We start from the raw sequence: 23,659 nt of genomic DNA on the forward strand, positions 1-23,659 counted from the left end.
CATATGAGTGAAGTCGTATGATTTTTGTCTTTCTCTGACTGACTCATTTCACTTAGCATAGTACCCTCCGGTTCCACCCACATAGTTGCAAATGGCAAGATTTCATTTTGACTGCCAAGTAAATACTCCGTTTGTGTGTGTGTGTGTGTGTGTGTGTATTCTTTATCCATTCATCCATTGATGGACATTTGGGCTCTTTCCATTCTTTGGCTATTGTTGATAGTGCTGCTATAAACATTGGGGTGCATGTGTCCCTTCAAAACAGCATACCTGTATCCCTTGGATAAATACCCAGTAGTAGTGCAATTGCTGGGTCGTAGGGTAGTTGTATTTTTAATTTTTTGAGGAACCTCCATACTGTTTTCCAGAGTGGCTGCACCAGTTTACATTCCCACCAGCAGTGCAAACATCCTCTCCAACATCTCTTGTTGCTAGAGTTAATGGTAGCCATTCTGACAGGTGTGATGTGGTATCTCATCGTGGTTTTGATTTGTATTTCTCTGATGATGAGTGATGTTGAGCATTTTTTCATGTGTCTGTTAGCCCTCTGGATGTCTTCTTCGGAAAAGTGTCTATTCATGTCTTTTGCCCATTTCTTCACTGGATTATTCATTTCCTGGGTGTTGAGTTTGATAAGTTCTTTATAGATTTTCGATACTAACCTTTTAACTGATATGTCATTTGCAAATATCTTCTCCCATTCTTTCGGTTGCCTTTTAGTTTTGGTGATTTTTTCCTTTGCTGTGCAGAAGCCTTTTATTTTGATGAGGTCCCAGTAGTTCATTTTAGGTTTTAATTTTTTTTTTTTTTAAAGATTTTGAGTAATCTCTGTGCCCAACATAGGGCTTGAACCCACAACCCTGAGATCCAGTGTTGCACACTACACTGCCTGAGCTAGCCGGATGTCTCCAGAAGTTTTTAATTTTAATGAAATACAACTTATCAGCTTTTTTTTTTAATGGATAGGGCTTTTGTTTTTGTATCTAAGAAATCTTTGCCTCACCCAAGGTCACAAAGATTGTCACCTCTGTTTTCTTCTAGAAGTTTTCTACTTTTATGTTTTAATATTTTAGTCAATTTTAGTATTAGTTCAAGGTATGGATCACAGCTCATTTTTTCTGCATATGCACATCTGGTTGCTCCCACCATTTGTCAAGAAGACACTGCCTTTGTTCCCCCATCCAGAAGCAGCTGCACGTTCATGTGTGATCCTGTTTCTGGATTCTCTTCTGTTCTGTTGATGTAGTCGTCTACTTTTATGGCGAAACCCTGCTCTCGATGATTATAGCTTAATAGTAATTGTTGAAATCAATAGTGTTCTTCCTCCAAGTTTTGTTCCTTATTGTTGTTCCTTTGTCTGTAATGTGACTTCTTTTCCTCTGGCCCTTTTAAGATTTTTCTGTTGCTGGTTTTGAGTGATGCGGTGGTTTTGGTTTTGATTATGCGGTGGCTCGGCTTATGTAGTTTTATGTTTCTTGGGGTTTGTTGAGCTTCTTAGATTATTAGGCTTAGACCCCTGTTGTGCTGATATTGTGTAGATTTTTAGGTCTGTGTTGTTTTATCTGTGCTTGTGATTGTGTTTGTTTCTAAGACTACAATAGAGTTTAAAGTGCATGCTCATAGTCACTGCCATATCTGTTGCAGGGACTCCTGGATTTGTCTCTCTCAAGCACCTTTTTATGTCTGGGAATATTTTTGTTAGACTTATGTTTAAATGATAGCCTGGGCGTCTCAGTTGGTTGAGTGTCTGACTTTGGCTCAGGTCATGATCTCATGGTCTGTGAGTTCGAGCTCCCCGTCGGGCTCTATGCTCACAGCTCAGAGCCTGGAGCCTGCTTCCAATTCTGTGTCTCCCTCTCTCTCTCTGCTCCTCCCCCGCTCACACTTTGTCTCTCTCTCTCTCTCTTTCTCATAAATAAATAAACATTAACAAAATTAAAAAAAAATAAATGATAATTTGGCTAAGTATAAAATTCTAGGCTCAACACATTTTTCTTCAATACCATGTTGCCTTCTTGTACCCAGTGGTCACTGTTGAGTAATATGAGTCTATCTCTTGATCCTTCTAAGATGATTTTACTTTTTTTCCCTGGAAGCTTACACAATTGTCTTGTCTTTGATGTTTGTAAATTTTTTTTAATTTTTAATTTTTGTTTAGAGAGAGTGCAAGTGAGTAAGCGAGGGAGGGGGCAGAGAGAGAGACAGGGGGGTGAGAATTTCAAGCAGGCTCCACACCCCGTGCAGAGCTTGACATGGGGCTTGATCCCACAACCCTGGGATCATGATCTGGGCCGAAATCAAGAGTTAGATACTTAACCAACTGAGACACCGAGGCACTTCTGATGTTTAAATTTTATTTTAATACATGTAGGTGCAAATTTTTCATCTTTCCTGATTAGCATCCTATGGGCCATTTCACTGTAAGATTTTTAAACATTTTAAAAATATTTTTTTGGAGAAAAATATAAACATGTACAAAAGTGTACTTTCTAGTGTAATAGCCCCCTGGACTCATTGTCAGAGGCACAGCCCCAGCCATGTTCAGTCTTGATTGATTTATCCACACCTCATCCACTTCCTCCCTTCCCACATGATTTTGAAGCAAATCTCAGAGATTACATTTATTTCTTTTAGATGTCATTATATTCTTGGTCTGTCTCTGGAAAGGATCATGTCCTTGTGTCTCTTAAGATAAAAACCATTGTCACAAAATAACAATACTTCATTAATATCAAATATCCAAATGTTCATATGGCTTTTTTAAATTTTTTGTTTTTATATAAAAATTTTTTAAGTAAGCTCTATGCCCAGCGTGGGGCCTGAACTCAACCCCAACATCAAGAGTCACACACTCCACCAACTGAGCCAGCCAGATGTCCATGGTTTTTTAGAAACTGTTTGAACCCAGGATCCGAATAAGATGTACATTTCACAAATGGTGGGTAGTGTTTTCCATCTTCCTTAACTTGTGTTTCCCCTCCCTCCAGTCTGTGGAAAAACTGCTGTGTGTCTGGCAGCTCCTATGTGGTGGAGTCCTCACCTCCGAGGCTCCCTGAGGGTCGGGTTAGATTTTCAGTTGTCCCTAAGACTTCAGAGATGGTGCTGTGTTCTCCCACCAGGAGGACAGCATGCCTGATTCTCTTCCCTGGGATGCTGGTGGCCAGTGATACCCAGTTCCCAGATCCATGCAGTCATGAGGTCACAGCATGGGGAAACTGGTTCTGTCATCCTCCACCCAGAGGCTGGAGTACTTCCATACAGAGAAACTCCACCTTGCTTGCTACATGGTACAGGAGAGCCAGGATAAATACCCAATTCTTTCCATTTATTTACTCCTCAGAATAATGAGTTGGGTCGCTGGCATCCTCCAGTGGCAGGTGATTAATTTTGCTTCCTCTTGAGGGGCACCTGGGTGGCTCAGTCGGTTGAGTGTCCAACTTCGGCTCGGGTCATGATCTCACGGTGTGTGAATTCAAGCGTCGCTTCGGGCTATGTGCTGACAGCTCAGAGCCTGGAGCCTGCTTCAGATTCTGTTATCTCCCTTCCTCTCTCTCTGCTCCTCCCCTGCTTGTACTCTGTCCGCCTCTCTCTCTCTCTCTCTCTCTCAAAAATAAATAAACATTTAAAAATTAAAAAAAAAATTTTTGGCTTCCTTTCTGGGTTTTTTGTTTTTGTTTTTGTTTTTGTTTTTTTAGCATTGTATTTGGTATCGTGTATTCTAGCATTTATCCTTGTTGATGTTCAAAATGTTCCATCCTTAGCCATTGGGAACATCTTTAGATTGGCTCCATGGCCACCTGAGCTATTTGACCAAGTCCCCACTGGCTGTTGCAACAAGATGCTTCAGGCTCATCTGTGCATTTCCTGCCCCTGCCCTACACTCTGCCGTGTCTCAGCGTCCTTGAGGGAACATGGTATTTGAAGGCCACGTTCTGGGGGCAAGGGTTACTCATTGCTAACGGGCTGGCACTGTTTCTAGACATTTTTATTGGACAGTCTGCAGCATTATCGTTAAAGACAAAATGCCACATTTCCATTCAGATTCACGACTGCAGAACTACCTCACTGCTTCTGTGTTTGGATCTTCTTCTTCATGAGTGTCTTGGTTCCCAGGGCCAGTAGCCTCACAGTGTGATTGCAGAAGGAGTTTTGTTATTTCTCATGTGTTGCTGCTTAGTAGCTAGCTCTAGAGGAACAGGCTAAACAGTCTAACTGCTTTGAAGTCCCTTGTAATAGTTGAGGCCAACAACTGGAGACGCGTTTAGGTTTGTTTCATTGTGTTTTTAATTAGGGCATTTCTTTTTTTATATAGTTTTGATTTATAACTACAAAAATATTTATGTGGGTCCAAATCTACAAATAAAGGAAAATTTAAAGGAATCTAGGACTGATGTCATAGGCCAGGCTTGTGTGTCTCTTTCACACTCAGTGAAAACAAATAAGAATATGAAGCTTAATTTTGTCACTTCATAAGCAATTTTGTAGAAAGTGTCTTTACTGCTCTTGTTTTTACATAGATGTTCACACTGAAGCGGTGCAAGCAGCTTTGGCCAAATACAAGGAGAGGAAGATGCCTATGCCTTCAAAAAGACGTTCGGTTCTTGTCCACTCGTCAGTGGAGACGTACACACCTCCAGGTATTGATAGACCGTGTTGGGAATGGCTTCTGTAGATGTGACACAGCCCTGGTGTCATCACCTTCCTTTCCCCTTGAGTTGGAGTATCCTCCTGACCTGTATGCAGTAAAGATTTGGAAAAACTGGAGATTAAAAACGTTTGCATATGTGCAACATTCCTTACTGAAAATCTGTGGTCTACACAGTATGGCTTGTACCCAAATCGGTACTTGTTTTCTATAGGACTTTTGGTTGTATTTTAATTCTTTTACTAAGATGCTATTTGTGCCTTTAAGTAAAGAGGGGAACCTAAAATAAACACTTACTAGAATACTAAAGTTCCCTGATTTAAGAATTGTAAAATTATTTTCATCTTATTAATGATTATTTACTATATCATTACCAGGCCTTAAATGGGAGAGTATAGGACAATTCGGAGGATTTAAAACATTTCTTCTATTATTGTTTTGTTGTCATTACCATTAGAAATGAAAACTTTCACCTGGAGTTTCTCTTCAGCAGCAGTGTTGCTAAACTGCACCAGGTGTGGGCAGTTGTGTGGCGCCTTCTGCTACCTCTGTTGTTATTTAAGTCATGAAACTGGCAACACGAGTTTTTGGTTTGATGACATGGTGAAAACCAAACACACCAGAGATATAGGATAATTTAGTGGTTTTGGTAACACTTCCTTTCTACAGAAAAGAAAAAGTTCATATTGTTGAAAAAAAATTCTAGAAATAGCTGTCACATGTTTCTACCAAATATAATTATACATAATAGCCAATTTTAAAAAAACTTTTTAATAGTTGTGTAACCATAATAAAATGCACAGCTGAGGTGACTTGATAGAACCTTTATGAGCAGTTAGTTTTATTGAGTGAAGCAGGTGTGTTGGGGAAGGAATTCTTTCCAGAGCTCATTGTTGCTGCCCCTAAGAGGGTGCAGATGGACGGAGTGAGGCCCCATCACCACTGCACTGACCTGGGCCATGTGTGAAGGTTGTGTGGGGTGTTCACTCAGATGGGCACTCGACACTTGGGGTCTTCTTTGATATTTGGGACCCCACCAAGGAATGAGCTGAAGCCACTCCCAGCGTGCGGTGCCCCCGGACAGTCCTCTTGGGGAAGCTGGGGTCGAGGAACCAGTTTCCCAGGTAGGGCTCCTTGGATCTTACAGTCGGGCAAACGGGGGCTGAGATGACCCCTTGGCCAGGCAGGGCATAGCAGTGCAGGGCATAGCGGAGCTTGCCACGTGCTGGCCTGGGAGACTCAGGTGCCAGTGTGGGGACTCCACCCCCCTCCCCGACTCATCCCTACATTATGCCTGTCGTCATTATTTTAACCACAGACACGTCATCTGCCTCAGAAGATGAGGGCTCTTTACGGCGACCCGGGCGACTTACCTCCACTCCGCTCCAGAGCCATTCCAACGTCGAGCCCTGGCTCGACCGGGTCATTCAGGGCTCGTCCACCTCATCCTCTGCATCCTCCACCTCATCTCACCCGGGAGGGAGACCCGCCGCTGCTCCCAGTGCCGCCGCCGCCACGCTCACAGGCCCCGTGGCCCACGCCCACATAGGTCAGTAACGAGCTGCCGCGGCCCCTCCAGGACAGGGGTGCCCCTGCGCCCATCAAGACCCACCTTCTCTTTTTCATCTGGAAATGTCTTTTTGGTAACAAAAGTCGTTCTTGATGCTTCTGTGGTTTGGTGATCCCAGACCCTGTGGTGCGTTGGCTTCCCCACAGGTCCCAGAGGTGGCGGTGTTTCTTGACGTCGTGCCTCCACCTTTTGGCAGGTGTAGGGTGGATGGTCCTTATACTTGTTCCTGATAGCCACCCTTAGCCCCCTGCCACTACATTGTCTCTGCCTTTGCTCTTTGCCTTGTGTGCACAGCTGTGGAGCCGTCAGTTGCCTCTGGGGCAGGGGCCTGGGGCTGCGATCATGGTCTGGCCTTTCTTCCTCCACATACCAAGTTAGCCCCTCAACCTGAAAAGAGAGGTCAGGCAAAGCTAAATCATACAGATGTGTAGATCTTTTCTAAGTCATCCAAGTCTTTCAATTACATAAATCTTAGAAAGGAACAATTGCAGACCTTTCCTCATTTGAAACCCTGTTTTCTAGACAACAACATTAGCATGGTTGGTTGGATGTGAGCTGGCATGCGCAGCTCGTACCTTAACAACAGTATATTCCTCACGTGGTGCCGTCAGTATTGTCGCAGTTAACTTCTCAACCCTTCTCAGCCCCCCTCTTTTCCAGATATGGAAGGAAGACAGAAAGATTGTAACTTGCCTGGGCTCACACAGCTGGCCTAGCGGTGAAGCCAGGGCTGATAAAGTTTTCTTGATTCCTATTCATTTTCTTTGCCGTTGGCTGTTCTGCTAAAACTGGAATGGTGCAGCAGCCATGCACCCATGATAGGCTGCTGTTGTCGGTGGGGTCCTGTAGGCTGAACAGCCACCCCCCTCCCCTTCCAGCAGGTGTGGGCTCAGAGCCTGAGCTGCCTTGGTGTGAAGTCTTGGTCATTGGGCTGGGCTGGGAGTAAATAGGATGGCATCTCAGCATCATCGGTGGACACATCACCGACGCTCTTCACTTCTTATTTGTTGCATCAGTGCAGGAAACCTGCACATTTCTGTTGAGCTTGTGTCTTATAACCGTAACGTAGCCTTCCATGAGAACCCACGACACCTCATCCTGCTTCCGGCACACAGGGAGGCGGCTGCTGAGGTCACTGGGTGGCAGCAGCTGGGGCTCCAGAAAAGGCCCCTTTGGGAAACAGCCGGCCCCGGCTGTTCCTGCAGCTCTCCTAGACGCCCTGTGGAGGCCTAGTGCTCACTGCTCACCCTTCCTCAGGCAGGTTTTCAGGGGATAGCTTATAAAACAGCTTTCGCACGGATACGTTTTTTTCTCTGTCACAGTGCTTTGACTTATTGGAAATACACAGATATCTCCAGTGTGAGAAAAACAGTAGTTTTTGAATGTTCTTTCCTCTTATTTCTGCTACCTGATCTCTGTTCTCCGTGAGATGGTGTAGGAAGGTAAAACTGTATTAGCCATTGCCGAGCTGTTGGAAACCCTGCTTCCTGGTGGGTTGGAGATAAAAGCGTATCTAGCATGAGAAACTGGCCACAGTTCACAGTGTGTAACTGGGCAGCCCTTGACTTCCCCGCGGTTGCGTGGGGTCTTTTAACAAAGCACTTAGCTGTAAGGAGTTTGTGTTCTGTGAAAGGCCCAGGTGTGAAGGTTTCTGCGGAGATGTGTTACGGCTGTGGATGGAGGACCCCTGGCTCCGGCAGGTGTGGCTGCGACCCTCTTTTCTCCCATCCCATTCACATGGCCTCTCATGTTCATTATGTGATCAATTCTTATAAATTTTAAAAATCTTAACTGCGGATTATAGCCTTCATATGCTAAATGTTCACTGGATATAGCTGACTTGAGTTCCTAAATCTGAAAATACTTACCTTCCCTCTCCTTATTACAAAAATCATCCTTTTAGTTTTTAGCACTGGAGAATTCTTCAGTTGGGCTAAGGAAAGTGATACAAAAAGAAGAAGAATGTATTAGGTAAAAAAAATTTGAGGGACAATATATTAGGTTAAGGTAATTTGTAAAAATATATCATCTTCAATTTTAGAGTAAGGAAGTCAAATCCATAAAACATTGGGGCACAGCTATAAATACCTATATTTAGAAGTAATATTTCCAGTTGTGGTAGTTCATTTAAAAAAATTTTTGTTAATGTTTATTTTTGAGAGAGAGAGAGAGACAGCACGAGCAGGGGAGGGGCAGAGAGAGAGGGAGACACAGAATCTGAAGCAGGGTCCAGTCTCCCAGCTGTCCGCACAGAGCCTGACGCGGGGCTCGAACTCACACAGGCCGTGAGATCGTGAACTGAGCCGAAGTCCGACGCTCAGCCGACTGAGTCACCCAGGCGCCACTATAGTAGTTGATTTTTATTTTGAATGTTTGTTTATTTTTATGTAGCGATTTTACAACTGCTTTGTAGTTGAGATTACCATTAATGCCTTTCTTCATGAATATTGTTAGAATCATTTATTCTTTTTGCTAGACATGGAAGGGTAGGGAAATTTCTTTTTACATGGAAAGAACTTTGTGATAGGAAAACTTTAAAATGCTAATTTCATCAACATCATGCTTTTTCAAGGGTTGTGACAACTCTGTCATTAAATTAGATTTTTCCAAAAGATTTTAGTTTGCATTCTGCCTGGGAAATGAAGTGATAGGTAAGCGGTAGGAATTGAGACGTCAGAAGCACCAGAGTGGGGCCTGCGGTCGCAGGAGCACGCGTTACAAGCCCAAATGGACCGCGTGTCTGTCCCGATGGCCCTAGCGCAGGTGCCACACTCACGCTCACGCCTCAGCAGCCCGTAGTCAGCCAGTGTTCCGACAGATACATGTGTCATATGATAAAGATTTAACCCCAAAATGTGCATTCAGACAATAGAAGGAGTGATTTTAAACATTTCTGCGGTTTAATGTCATTTGTCTTTAACCATGATGTTAACACCTTCTGCTCTGAGAACTTGACTGAAGTCTCCTAATAGTGAGATGTGTTGATCTGGCAGGGGATAATTTTTATCTTTGTAGGCTTATTCTTTGGAGCCTGTAAAGGTCTTGTGTCTTTGTGGCATCCAACATACTTTTTGGGGGAGTTGGGGATAGTTTTTGGAACCTGGCTATTTTTTTCATAATACAACAAAAATGATCCAATGACAATTGATTTGAAATGTGTTTCTGCTTCACTGAAATTTCTAACTAACTCAGTCCTGTGAAAGGCAGTCTCACCTGCCCTGTCAGAGCACTGTCGTCGGGGGTTCTGGCCGTGATCCCTTTGAGAACCCAGCAGCCCACGTGACACAGCCTTCCATGGGCCACGTCTGGGAGCTCAGAGTTCACAGGGTCCCGTTTTGTCTTAGTCAACCAGAAAAAAACAAAATTAATCAGAATACCACATTCCTTGCTTTGAGCTCAGCTAGTGAAGCTTTAGTTCACTGCGGTTTAAAGAGCAACTCAATACACTTTCGAATCAATAGCCACTTTTATTTGGGGTTTGTTTTTCCAAAGCAGATCTGCACTCTGCCCCTCCTGATGTCACCACGGGTCTTGTGGAGCTTCCGCACTGTGAGCGTCCGCAGCTGGCTTCTGTGAGAGGCGTCCCTCGGGGCTACAGCGGCAGCGTCCTGGAAACTGCGGGTGGTGAGCACGCCTCTCTTTCTCCTGTGGACAGCAGAGCACAGTCTTTCTCTTCAGGGAGTGAGCCTCGCTTTAGTGAATTTGCTTAAGCAAGCTTGAGCCAGCCACTAGTTACAGTCCTTCAGCACGTGTGAACTGAGGCCAGTGTGTGTGGTGGCTGTGATTACAGGGAGCATCATGGGGAGAGATAGTCGTGAGTCCCTGGAATTGGGCAGAGAGGGAAGAAGAGTAGGGAGTAGAAAACCTCCACATTTAAACTGGATCCACAAGGAGTTTGGGTCTATAAAACAGGAGGAAAACGAGAGACCGTGGGCAGCCTCTTTGTTGGACTCCGTGTGGCCTTAGTGTGAGAGCACCCTGCCCCTGACACACCAGTGCCTGTGCCCCCTGTGTGCAACAGTCTGAGAAATGGGCACAGCAGCAGTCAGGGTTTCAGACGTGCAGGCCGGAAAGGCCTTGATCTTCACAGCGTCCTCATTTATACCATTTCCTTTTGAAATAGTTTCCAGTGTCTTTTATCCAAATCATGTGAAGGTTTTTTTTTCCCCAATGTATCAGATTTGAATTGCAGGAAACTTCAGACGATCTTAGATCTAAGGCTTTAATGTGTGTTTGGATACTCCTAAGTGGCAGATCAAATTTTGTCAAGGTCTTTTACCTCCTTATCCAGATGCAACAGGAAAATACTGAGTCAACATGAAGCCGGCTATTGGTTACGTAGATTTTTTTTTATTTGATTATATTTTTTAAAAGTTCAAGAGCTTAGTTGAGTTATAACTGACATGTGATCAACTGCACATATTTGAAGCATGCAATTTTATAAGTTTTACTATTAAAAAATTTTTTTTAAGTTTATTTATTTCGAGTTGGGGGAGAGAGAGACAGAGGGAGAGAGACAGAGGGAGAGAGAGAATGAGGTGGGGAAGGGGCAGAGAGAGAGGGAGAGAGAGAATCCCAAGTAGACTCCATGCTGTCAGTGCAGAGCCCAACATGGGGCTCAGACTCACAAATTGTGATCACGACCTGTGCTGGGATCAAGAGTTGGACGCTTAATCGACTGAGCCACCCAGGCATCCCTAATTTTGTGTTTTAAGATGTATGTATACCTGTGAAACCATTCTTGTGATCAAGATAGTGAACACATACACCCAGCATTCCTAAAAGTTTCCTTGTGTCCCTTTGTAATACCTCCCTTCTACCCATTTTGGCTTCCCCCATGCTTTCGGCAACACTGATTTATTTTCTGACACTATAAATTAATTTGCATTTTCTGGAATTTTACGGAAATAGAATCATGCAGTTTTTACTCTTTGTTATGTGGCTTCTGCTACTCTACATAAGTATTTTGAGATCCATTCATGTTCTTGGATGTTTCAGTAGTTCGTTCCTTTTACTGATAAGTAGTGTTTCATTTCACGGATGTACCACACTTTATCTGTCCACCTATTGATGGATATTTGGGTTGCCTCCAGTTTCTGGCTATTACAAATAAAGCTGCTATGAATATTCTTATACAAGTTTTTGTGTAGAAGTATGCTTTCATTTGTTTTGGGTCAATACTTAGGAATAGAATGACTGGATCATATGCTTAACTTTCTAAGAAATTGCCCAACGGATTTCCAAAGTGGTTGTACCATTTCACATTCCCATCACGGGTGATGAGACTTCTGGCTCCGCTACATCTTTGCCTGCCCCTGGGATTCTTGGCTTGTTAATCTTAACCACCCTTCCAGGTGTGTGGAGGTGTCTGCTTGTAGTGTTCATTAGCATCTCCCTAAACACTGAGGAAGTGGGGCATCTCTTCATGTGTTTGTTTGCCATCTGTGTGTCTTTTTAGAAGCGTCTGTTCAGATCTTTTGCTTATTTTTTTTAATGTGATGTTTTCTTAGTAAGTTTCGAGAATTCTTTATATGTTCTGGATTCAAGTTCTTTATCAGGTATATACTTTGGATTTTCTCGCAGCCTATGGCTTTTTTTTTTTTTTTTCATTCTCTTAACAGTGACTCTCAAAGAGTAGAAGTTACTAATTTTTATGAAGTCCAGTTTACCTGTGTTTTCTTTTATAGATCCTACTTTTATGTCATATCTAAGATATATTTTCCTAACCCAAAGTCATAAAGGTTTTCTATGTTTTCTCCTAGAATTTTATAGCTTTAGGTTTTACATGTAGATCTATGATCCATTTTGAGTTACTTTTAGTCTAAGTACAAGGTATGAGTCAGAGTTCCCGCGTTTGCATGTGGGTGTCCAGTGTTCTGGCCTTGTTTGTTCTAAAGCCCAGTCTTTCCCCACTGAGCTCCTTTGCGTCTTTAATGAGAATCGGTAGACCATATCTGAGAGAGATCTGTTCCTGGCTGTCTTTCCTGCCCTGTGGCTGTATTTGTCCATCCTTACGCCAGTACCACACCATCATGGTTACTGTGCTTTTATAACAAAGCTTGATATCATGCAGTTTGTCTTCAAACTCTGCTTTTCATTTTAAAATTTGCTTTGGCTATTTCAGCTCCTTTGCATTTGAATATATATTTTTAAATCTGTTTGTTTGTTTCTACCAAAATGCCTGAAGGATTTTGACTGATATTTTACTGACCGTAGATCAGTTCAGAGAGAATTGGAATCTTAATAGTATATATTTCAGTTGATAAATACAATATATCTCTCCATTTATTTGGCTCTTAAAAACTTTTCCAGCATTGTTTTGTAGCCTTCATTATACAGGTATTGTACCTATTTTGTTAAGATTATTCCCAAATAGTATTTTGGACACTATTATAAATAGTATTTTAAATTTTTTTCAGTTGTTTATTACTAGTCTATAGAAATGCATTTGGTTTTTGTATGTTGTCCTTTTATTAGTTCCAGTAATTTTTTTGGTAGATTCCTTAAGATTCTATATGTTTGACCATTTTGTCTATGAATAGATTTTTACTTTTCTTTGCAAATTTTTTGTCTTTAGGAACATTTATTTTTCTGGCTATATTGCAATGTGTGTAAGATTTCCAGTTGTGTCAGTAAGAGATGTTGAAAGTGGATGTGACTTGCCTTGTTTCCAACTGTGGGGGGAAGGCATCCACTTTTTCATGTTTGAATTATGATGTTAGCTGTGGGTGCTCTTCATTAGGAAGCTCCCTTTTTTTCCTGATTTCCTGAAAATTTTTATCATGACTTTAGTTAAATGATTTTATTTTCATCTATTAAACTCATGTGTGGTTTTTCTTTTGTAGTTTGTAGTAAATTTCATTAATGTAGTAAATTTAATTGATTTTTGAATGTTAAACCAAAGTTATATTCTCAGGATAAACCCTACTTGGTTATCATGCATATTTTTTCTATATTCAGGATTTGATTTGCTAACATTTAAAAAAAATTTTTTTTTGAGTGAAAGAGCATGTGTGTGAGTGGGGGAGGGACAGAGAAAGAGAGAGAATCCAAACAGGCTCCATGCTGTCAGCGCAGAGCCCAGTGCGAGGCTCAGTCTCATAAACTGTGAGATCATGACCTGAGCCAAAATCAAGAGTCATACGTTTAACCGACCAAGCCACCCAGACACCCTGATTTGCTAATATTTGTTTTTAAGGATTTTGTGTCTGTGTTCAAGATACATAGTAGCCTGTAGTTTTGGTTTTATTTTTTCTTGTAATATCTTTGTCTGCTCTTGGTATCTTGTCTGCTCATCTCAAAATGGATTGAGAAATGTTCCTTCCTCTTCTGCTTTCTAATCAGAGAACGTGAATTTTTCTATTCTTGAGTCAGTTTTGTGTCTTTGAAAGAATTTGTTCATTTCATCTGTACTTTCTAATTTAGGCATAATTCGTTCATGATATTCCTTCATTATCCTCTGATGTACATGAATTGGTGGTGCTATCCCCTCTTTTATTTCTGGTAGTAGTAATTAGTGTCTTTTCTCTCTCTTTCTCTTTTTTAAGTAGGCCCCATGCCCATTGTAGAGTTTGAACTCATGACCTTGAGATTGAAAGTAGCATGCTCTACCAACTGAGCCAGACAGACGCCCTAGTGTTTTCTGTCTTTCTATCTTGATCATTGTAGCTAAAAAGTTCATTGAATTTTATTTATCTTTCAAAGAACTGGTTTGGGTTTAATTATTTTTTTCTATTGTGTTTATTTCTAATCTTGTATTTTTTCCTTCCTTTTTTCTACTTATTTTCAGTTTACTTTGCTTTCCCTTTTTTCATTCCTTGAGGTAGAAACTTAGATCATTGAATTTAGACCTTTCTTGTTTCCTAATGAAAGTATTTAAAGCTTTAAATATCCTTCTAAGAGCTGTTTTAGTATCCCACATATTTTGATATGTTCTTTTCCTTTTAAAAATTCAATTCTAGATATTTTTTATTTTCTCTCATGCTTTCCATTTTGGCCCATGATTTATTTAGAAGTATGTTGTTTAATTTCAACAGATTTGCAAATATTGCAGGTATATTTCTCTTATATATACTATATAATTCAACTCCTTCTAAATATATTGAAAATTTTTAAAACTTTTTTAATGTTTTATTTATTTTTGAGAGAGAGAGAGAGAGAGAATGAGCAGGGGAGGGGCAGAGAGAGAAGGAGACAAAATCTGAAACAGGCTCCAGGCTCTGAGCTGTCAGAGCCTGACGCGGGACTCGAACTCATGAACCACAAGATCGTGACCTGAGCTAAAGTCGGATGCTTAACTGACTGAGCTACTCAGGCGCCCCTTGAAACTTTTTAATGGCCTAGCACATGGTCTGTTTCTGTGAGTGTTCTACTTGAAAATAATGTTGTTGGGTAGCTTTTCTGTGAATGAATATTACATCCAGTTGGTTGATACTTTAGTTTGAGTCTTCTCTAGCCTTACTGATTTTCTGCATACTTTTTCTATATTTTGCTGAGAGGGGTATTGAATTTCCAACTATAATTGTGGATTTGTCTGTTCTTTTAGATCTGTCACTTTGTGTTTTGTGTATTTTGAAGTTCTGTTATTATGTGCATACATATTTAAAATTGTTATGTCTTGATGAATTGGCTGCTTTATCATTACAAAATGATCCTTAGTGATATTTATTATTCTGAAATTTTCTTTGTTATTATTATGGTTGCCTTCAGCTATTTTATGAGTATTAGTTACATGACAAATCTTTTTATCTTTTTACCCTACCTAGGTCTTTTAAATTAAAATGTATTTCTTATAATTAGTATTTTATTCATTCTTATACTTTCTTTTAGCAGGTAGCCATTTACTTCATTGGAGTCTTTGGACCATTTATAGTCAGTTTTAATGAGCTATTTGGTTGGGTTTAAATCTATGATCCTGCTCTATTTTCTGTTTCACACATCTGTTAATTTCACTCCCTTTCCTGATTTCTTTTGGTTTATATTCTATTTTATATTCTATTTTCTCTCTCTCTCTCTCCCTCTCTTTCTCTCTCTCTCTCTCTCTCTCTCTCTCTCTCTGTGTCTCCTTTTTTTTCCCCCAGTGGTTACTCTGTGACTTACAATATACATCTTTACCTCATCACTGTATGCCTTCACATAATATTATACCGCCTCAATGTGGCAAAGATTGTATTTTTAGTAAATGTTATTGGGGCCATTGGAAAGCTAGTTGGGAAAAGTTAAACTTAGATTCTTTCCCCACACCACTGAAAAGGCAAAACTCAAAAAGAATCAGATATCTAAACATAAGAAATGAAGAACAAAAGGAAAAAAATTGCTGAATTTTCTTTAACCTGGTTATAAGTAAAGGCTTTCTAAATTTAATTTTATTTTTTTTTTAATTTTTTTTTCAACATTTATTTATTTTGGGGACAGAGAGAGACAGAGCATGAACGGGGGAGGGGCAGAGAGAGAGGGAGACACAGAATCGGAAACAGGCTCCAGGCTCTGAGCCATCAGCCCAGAGCCCGACGCGGGGCTCGAACTCACAGACCGCGAGATCGTGACCTGGCTGAAGTCGGACGCTTAACCGACTGCGCCACCCAGGCGCCCCTTAATTTTATTTTTGAATGTTAAACCAAAGTTATAGTCTCAGGATAAACCCTACTTGGTTATCATGCATAATTTTTTCTGTATTACGGATTTGATTTGCCTTTTTTTTGAGTGAGAGAGCACATGTATGAGCAGGCGAGGGACAGAGAGGGAGAATCCCAAGCAGGCTTCAGGTTCTGAGCTGTCAGCACAGAGCCCGACACAGAGCTCAAACCCACAAACCATGAGATTATGACCTGAGCCAAAATCAAGAGTTAGGCACAACCAACTGAGCCACCCAGACGGCCTGAAACTAAAAAAAATTCTTAACAAAAATATCCCCATAAAGAGAAAAAAAGAAAAAAAAGAAAATATCCCCATAGAGAGTCACAAGAAGAATTGACAAACTAGGAGTAACTATTTAGAGTGTGTGTGATAGGTAAAGGTCTGATGTTTCTAATATCAAACAGACTCTTAAAAATAGGAGGAAAAGACCCCAAATTCTATGAATTGCCAGTCTGCAAACTATGGCATATACTGGCATTCTGCTTTTGCAAATAAAGTTTTACTGGGACATGGCCATGCCCACCCATTCCCATGTCATCTGTGCTGCTTTTGCCCCAGAATTGCAGAGTAGGGTAATTGCAACCAAGACTGTGCCCACTGCCCAGAGTGTTTCCTATCTAGCTCTTTAAGAAAAGTTTGCCAACTCCTAGTATAGGAAAATGGGCAAAAAATATGCACAGCCAATTCATAAGATCTAAAAATAGCTCTTGAACATCATGTTCAGCTTTTTTTATAATTACAGAAATACACTGTTGGTGGGAATGCAAAATAGTTAAACCTCTTTGGAATAGTAATTGGTAAAATATATATATTTGGATCCAGCAGGGCCAATGTAGGAATTTACTCTGAACACACATTTCCAAAACTAAGGAAATCCATGTGCACAAAGTAATTCTTTGTAGCAGTACTTATAATTGCACAGTATTGGAAACTATGTAGCTCTCCAAGCCTCACAAATTGGTTGAATAAACCTAGGATGTTCACATCGTGGGGTACCATGCAGCTGTCAGAAATAATGAGAAAGCTTTTTATGACTTGGAATGAGGTGTTCTTCCAGGAGATGTTAAGTGGAAAAGCCAAAAGTAAAAGAGTGGTTCTAGTATGCCACCTTTTGTGTGAGCAACAAGGGAACACAGCAAAGCCTGTATGTGTGTAGAAGGGGCGCAGGAAGGACAGACCAGAAAGCAATGAAGCTGGTCGCCGCCAGAGGTGGGATGGGTGGGTGAGTGAAAGTTCAGTGACATTGTTTTGAGTTTGTCTTAATATAGTTTTGACTTTTAGTAGTTTGTTAGTGTAATAAAAAATTCAAACCATAAACTTGAAGTATAGGAAGAGGGGAAAACCCCTTAAACTGAAAGCAAGTAGAAATAAACCCAGTCATATTCCTGTGAAGTATCATAGCCACATATAAGGGGGTGACAGAGAGAGAGGCAGAATAGGTAAGCTGTGACACAGTACCGGACCATACGCCCACAGTCTTGGACAAAGTTAGGTGTGAACAGCAAAGAAATCTTGTTTTTTGTTTTAATTTTTTAAGTTTATTTATTTAGTTTTGGGGGGGGGGGGAGACAGGAGGGCAGAGAAAGAAAGGGAAAGAGAGAATCCCAAGCAGGCTCCATATTGTCAGCACAGAGCCTGATGTGGGGCTCAAACCCACGAACCGTGAGATCACAACCTGAGTCAAAATCAAGAGTCGGACACAACAGACTGAGCCCCCAGGTGCCTCGAAATCTTGAACTCTTGCTTGTTTGTTTTTGTAGCAGTATAGGTTATGCAACTTAGAAATTATTTTATATACATGATAATATTGAGCAAAAGTGTTGATATTATTGGGAGCCAGGATTCTTACTGTGGAAGAAAGAAAGTCCAAATGTGAGTGGGAAAGGCAAGAAGAACCTGTGGGGTGGATTGGGATTGGAAGTATTGGTGTGGATTCATTGTTCCTGAGATTCAAATATGTGTCTATTTATGCTTTCTGTGTGCACATGCACATTGCCATCGAGTGTCCATGAATACACGCGTGTGTCCATGAATACACACTATGAATGCATAGTGTACTTTTTTAGCTCTGTATTCCGAAAGTGGCACAGACGCTGTGGTGGCAATGAGCACACCTAGCGGCCAGATCTTGATCTTCAACATCTTTCCCACACAGGAGAATGAGGGCTTCTGAGAGAAAGAGCTAATTCAGGGCTGGAGCATGGTAGCATAAGATGACTCTGAGGCATCTTATGACAGGGTGTAAGGCAGTGCTTTAAAAAATGATGGGGGCAGGGGTGGCTCAGTCGGTTGGGCGTCCGGCTTCGGCTCAGGTCATGTTCTCACGGTTCATGGTTAGAGCCCCACGTCAGGCTGTGTGCTGACAGCTCAGAGCCTGGAGCTTACTTCCAATTCTGTGTCTCCCTCTCTCTGGCCCTCCCCCGCTCACACTCTGTCTGTCTGTCTCTCTCTCAAAAATAAATAAACATTTAAATTATGGAAAGAGCCTAAATGTCCATCAACTGATGAATGGATAAAGAAATTGTGGTTTATATACACAATGGAATACTACGTGGCAATGAGAAAAAATGAAATATGGCCTTTTGTAGCAAAGTGGATGGAACTGGAGAGTGTAATGCTAAGTGAAATAAGCCATACAGAGAAAGACAGATACCATATGGTTTCACTCTTATGTGGATCCTGAGAAACTCAACAGGAACCCATGGGGGAGGGGAAGGAAAAAAAAAAAAAAAAAAAGACATTAGAGTGGGAGAGAGCCAAAGCATAAGAGACTGTTAAAAACTGAGAACAAACTGAGGGTTGATGGGGGGTGGGAGGGAGGGGAGGGTGGGTGATGGGTATTGAGGAGGGCACCTTTTGGGATGAGCAGTGGGTGTTGTGTGGAAACCAATTTGTCAATAAATTTCATATACATAAAAAATAAATAAATAAATAAATAAATAATAAATAAATAAATAAACATTTAAAAAAACTAAAAAATGATGGGGGCATGTCACAGGTCAACTCACATAGGATCCCACTGGCCAAGTCTGGGACAATTTGTACATCAAAATAGTTAAGAACCATATGCTTTAGAGCATTTGAGCAGTGCATGAGTCACTCCTGACGATAGATAGGTAGATAGATAGATAGATAGATAGATAGATAGATAGATAGATAGATGATAGATAGATAACAGACAGAATGCTGAGTGTTGATGGGTAAAGTTAAATGAGGTGCTAAAGTTGGAAAATAATTTTGCAACCATTGCAGTAAAAACCTGCTTCTGGCAAGAATGATCCAATGTCTGTTAAATGCAGGGAGAAAATTCTATGAGGATTAGGATATTTGTATGGTCTTCAAGTGCCTACTCACACACTGCATATTAGTTGCAGAAGAAAAAATAGTGACAATCAGTGTAGAACCCAGACAGCGTTTTGGGTGATGAAAATCTGTCCCTGTGAGGATAATCTGGACATGATATTTGGGTAGTATTTCAGCCAGGAATGCAGCACCTGGATTGAATCATGAGAAAACCTCAAGCAAACTCAAAATGAGGAATGTTCTACTCAATAAAACAAAAGAACTGGATTCTTTCAAAATGTGAATTAGTCTTAAAGGACTAAGAAATGTTCCAGATCAAAGGAGAATAGACAGGCAATGACTAAGTACGGTTCTTGGTTCTAGAACTTGGCTGGCTTCAGGTTGGAGGACGGGGATACTGTAGAAGGATGTTAGGGCATCAGCTGCTGCGCTTGCCCTTGGACAGCGGGGTGTGTCTGAGGCTTGGGGCCCTGCTTACCTGTCCTCCCAGGCAGTGCTGTTGACCGGTGCCCTTGGCCATCACCTGCTGTGTTAACCTTAGAGCACTTATCAACCTTGCCCACTGTTCTTGTTCACTTACATGTGTATATATTTCTGCTTGTTTTCACCCAGCAGGTGGTGAGCTGTCTGAGGACAGACTCTTATCTGTCATTTTGCTGCTTTACATCTCCCAGAACAACATTTCTTAATAATTACTAAGGAACACCAAAGAACTTTTAGTTTGGGTGGCTTAAATCTCCTGATATTTATCATATTAGAAGTTAAAACTAAAGATTTAAAAAATATTTATGAATCCATTCAAAAATAGCATTAGGAAACTCATCACATCTTCATATAAATACCACATATTTATGGAAGAATTTCTAAAATGGAGATTTGGTGAGAAGAACGGGCCTGTTCTCCAGTGCAGCCAGTCTCCCTCGCAGCCAGCATGATGGAGGCACCTGGGCCCTGCGCCTTGTCCCCATTCAGTCGGCTGTGGCTCACATGATGTGGGGCTTCTGGAAGACTTGCTGTGTGCTGTGAGGAGGGAGGGAAGGGCAGTAGCCTCATGAACCCCTGAAAGGGTCCCTGGACCACTTTGAAAATCACTAGCTTAAAAAAAGTTCTAGCCCCCAGAAGGCCTTCAGTAAATATTTGTTGAATGAATTAATGAATTGCAAAGTGGCTGCGTGGTGGGGCCAGTGCTTGGTTGGATTTATGAATTCCAATGTGTTCATGCAGTTGGTCACTAGACCCCGTCTCCACATCCTATCTCTGGAGGGATGGCGACCTCTGGCCTCATTGCTCCTCTTCCCCTGGCAGGTGTCCCTGTGAACAGCAGAGTATCCTCCAAAATCCAGCAGCTTCTCAATACCCTGAAGAGGCCAAAGCGCCCTCCGCTGAAGGAGTTCTTTGTGGATGATTTTGAGGAGCTGTTGGAAGGTGAGAGATCTCGGGCTGGCTCTCGTGTCTGAACGGGGTGGCTGTCATGTCCAGGGTTGTGGGCAAATGTGCGTTATGCAAGGTCACACTGTGACATTACAACACAACGAAATGACCCTCCCTCTGTTTCCAGCCCCTGTGGTCAGCGTGTGTCATGGTGAATTCAGCAGCACATGTGACTGCTGGCTTTATTTGAACAGGGAAAAAAACACATTGCTCATAGTTAAGGGACTTAAGATTTTTCTATGCCTCTGATCCAGTGCTTAGTACTTGGTTACAAGAATACTCCTAAGGTTTCATTTTATTTACGTTATTTCAATTTTTTTTTTTTTTTAAGTAGACTCCATGCCCAACATGGGGCTTGAACTCAACCCTGAGATTGAGAGTTTCACGCTCTACTGACTGACCCAGCTGGGTGCCCCCATTATTTCATTTTTTGTTTAAACTTTAATTCTGAAATGCTTGTCTTCCCATGATTTAAAAGTGTATTTTTGGCATAGTTTTGGCCCGTTTTCAGAAATTTAGTCTCTCATTTATGAATGAGATATACATTTAGGAAAAAAGAATATAGATTTATTTGTAAAAGAAAATGACCAAGAAATAGGAAGGAGTATAAACCTATAGAAAAGGGACAGAAATAAAGCCTAGTATAAGGTGCAAGTGTGCTCATGTGTCAAGAGCCACGGGGCGCACGGCCAGCTCGCCCCTCTGCCCCTCGCCTCTGCTGTGCAATGTCTGCCCTGCCAGCCGCCACCAGGTGTCTCCTCACTGAGGGTCAGACACAACTTTTAGGGCATCGCTTTCCCCTTTGTCATCAGATAACACCTTTCAGATGCAGAGCGCAGTGGTATAAATGCTGTTCCGAGCAGTCTTTCTTACATGTGGACAAATGTTGGCTACACAGCCACTGGAAACATAAGAGATTTTACTTTATTTTCTCTTTCAACCTGGTGATGGGTGGTTTGCATGCGCAGACTGAAACGCGACTCTGCTCACTTTTGTCCTTTATAAGTGGGACCTGTGCCTGCTTCTCAGATGTCGTCAGGGTTGGCCACAACCCCGTGAAAGCCTCAACGTCACTGCTGCCATTCTGGGATTGTCCTGGGGGGTTACAGTCACCAGTGGCCATCATTGTCCAGGACGAATCTCCATCTGTCTTTTGGTCGGTTGGCCTGTGACTATTATAATGATAAGGAAATCTGGACAAATTATTGAAATCTTGTTACAACTGGTATTTTGTTTTTTTTTTTTTTTTTTGTTTTTTGAGAGAATGCTTAAAAACAGAATGTGTGGATGGTTCTATGAAGTGCTAATTATTAAATTTCGATTTTGCTTATAGTGCAGCAACCAGATCCAAATCAGCCAAAGCCTGAGGGAAGCCAGACGGCAGTGCTGAAAGGGGAGCCCCTGGCCGTGGGGACCGCCTGGCCACCGTCCCTGCTGGCTGCCTTGCAGCGCTGGGGCACGACACAGCCCAAAGCCCCCTGTCTGACTGCCTTGGACACAGCTGGGAAGGCCATCTACACCCTTACCTATGGCAAGTGTCAACAGAAAGCAGTTGGGCTCTGGCTTAGCTGTAAAAATGTTACATGTGTCATGTCATACAGCACAGACATACAGCTTCATGAACACGATAGAGCAATTCCTGAGAAACCAACACCACTGTCAAAACTGTCACTCCAGGTGCCCCTCCTGGACCACTGCCCCTTCCTCCCAGCAGAGGGGACTACTCACTGACCGATGGTGACCAGCCACTGCTCTGGTGTTGAGGTTCACATCTATATATGCATCTCTGAACAATGGAATTTAGTTTTGTCTAATTTTGAACTTTGTATAAATGGAATCATACAGTATGTATTTTTGTGTTTGGCATCTTTTGGTTCTGTATTATGTTTTTATGTAACACAAATCATAAGCATCTGGCTTGATGCATTTTCACGGAGTGATATGCTCCTGTAACCAGCACTCAGCTCCTGAGCATTTCCAGGTCCCCAGCCCCCATGTCCCTTCCAGCACATGCATCCTCACACTGGCGGGGAACTGTCACATGCCTGTGACCGTTGCCTCGCTTGTGTCTCGGTTTTATGTCAGTGGAATTATGTGAGACTCAGCCCTGATGTGGTGTGAAGCTGTAGCTCTTCTCATTGATGGATGTTATTTTAGTGTATGAACATGCCACCACTATGCCCGTACTCCACGGTTGAGGGACACCCGCACTGTTTCCACTGGGGCTATTGTGTATAGTGCTGTTATGAACATTCTTAGGTGCGTCTGGTTGGTGAAACATGTGCAGGCATTTGTGCTGGGAATGTGTACACATACGAAGAGCCTTGTGCAGCTTTAGGACACGCGGTCACCTGGTTTCCAACGTGGCCGCAGTGACCTTCACTCCAGCCGGCAGTTTGTGCGGACTTTCAGTTGCTCCCCATCCTTGTCAACTTGATATTGTCTATGTATTTCATTTTAGCCTTGCCTGGAGGTGTGTTGTCCTGTCAAGTTGTATTGCTAACTTATTTGCATTTCTCTGATGGCTAATGATGCTTTTTGTATGTTTATTGGCTATGTGAATATTCTCTTTTATGTACTATCCAAATCTTTGGCTCATTTTTCTATTTGGTTGCTAACGTTTTCTTCTTTGTATGTTTCAAATACATGTCTTTTGTCAGATTTGTTTTGCAGATGTCTTCTTCCACTCTTTGGACTGTCTTCTAACACTTTTATTGGTGGCTTTAGATAAATGAGAAGTCCTAATGTAATTAATCTAATTTATCTATTCTTTTCTCCTTGTCCTGTTTGCCACACCTAAGGTCACAAAGATATTCTCCTACCTTTTCTTCTAAAAACTTGTTTTACTCTTCGTATTTAGGTGTCGTGATTCACGTACAATTTAGTTGGTGTGTGGTGTGACATTGGAGTCGTTTTCTTCCCCGATGAAGGTCTGGTTGACCTACTGCCATTCACTGAAGAGGCGGTGCTTCGCCCAGGGCCCCGCAGGGCTGCCTGGTCGTGTACCGGGTGGAAACACATGTGTGGGCATGCTGCTGCTCTCCATGCCGTTCGTTTGCACAGGCTGTTTTCTG

The 23,659-nt window shown here is 41.9% G+C and overlaps 1 protein-coding gene across 2 annotated transcripts in view; it reads left to right on the plus strand.

Annotated features, from left to right (window-relative positions):
• DIP2A (disco interacting protein 2 homolog A) overlaps nt 1-23,659 on the plus strand; it is a 119,448-nt gene that overhangs the window by 41,276 nt on the left and 54,513 nt on the right. For both annotated transcript variants that reach the window (XM_030330702.1, XM_030330705.1), the window contains exons 4-8: nt 4,518-4,637; nt 5,964-6,194; nt 9,711-9,839; nt 20,460-20,579; nt 21,919-22,116. In XM_030330702.1, the coding sequence (XP_030186562.1) occupies nt 4,518-4,637; nt 5,964-6,194; nt 9,711-9,839; nt 20,460-20,579; nt 21,919-22,116 (798 nt within the window). The remainder of the gene's footprint in view (nt 1-4,517; nt 4,638-5,963; nt 6,195-9,710; nt 9,840-20,459; nt 20,580-21,918; nt 22,117-23,659) is intronic.

Source organism: Lynx canadensis, chromosome C2, assembly GCF_007474595.2.
Source record: "Lynx canadensis isolate LIC74 chromosome C2, mLynCan4.pri.v2, whole genome shotgun sequence".
Lineage (NCBI taxonomy): Eukaryota > Metazoa > Chordata > Mammalia > Carnivora > Felidae > Lynx > Lynx canadensis.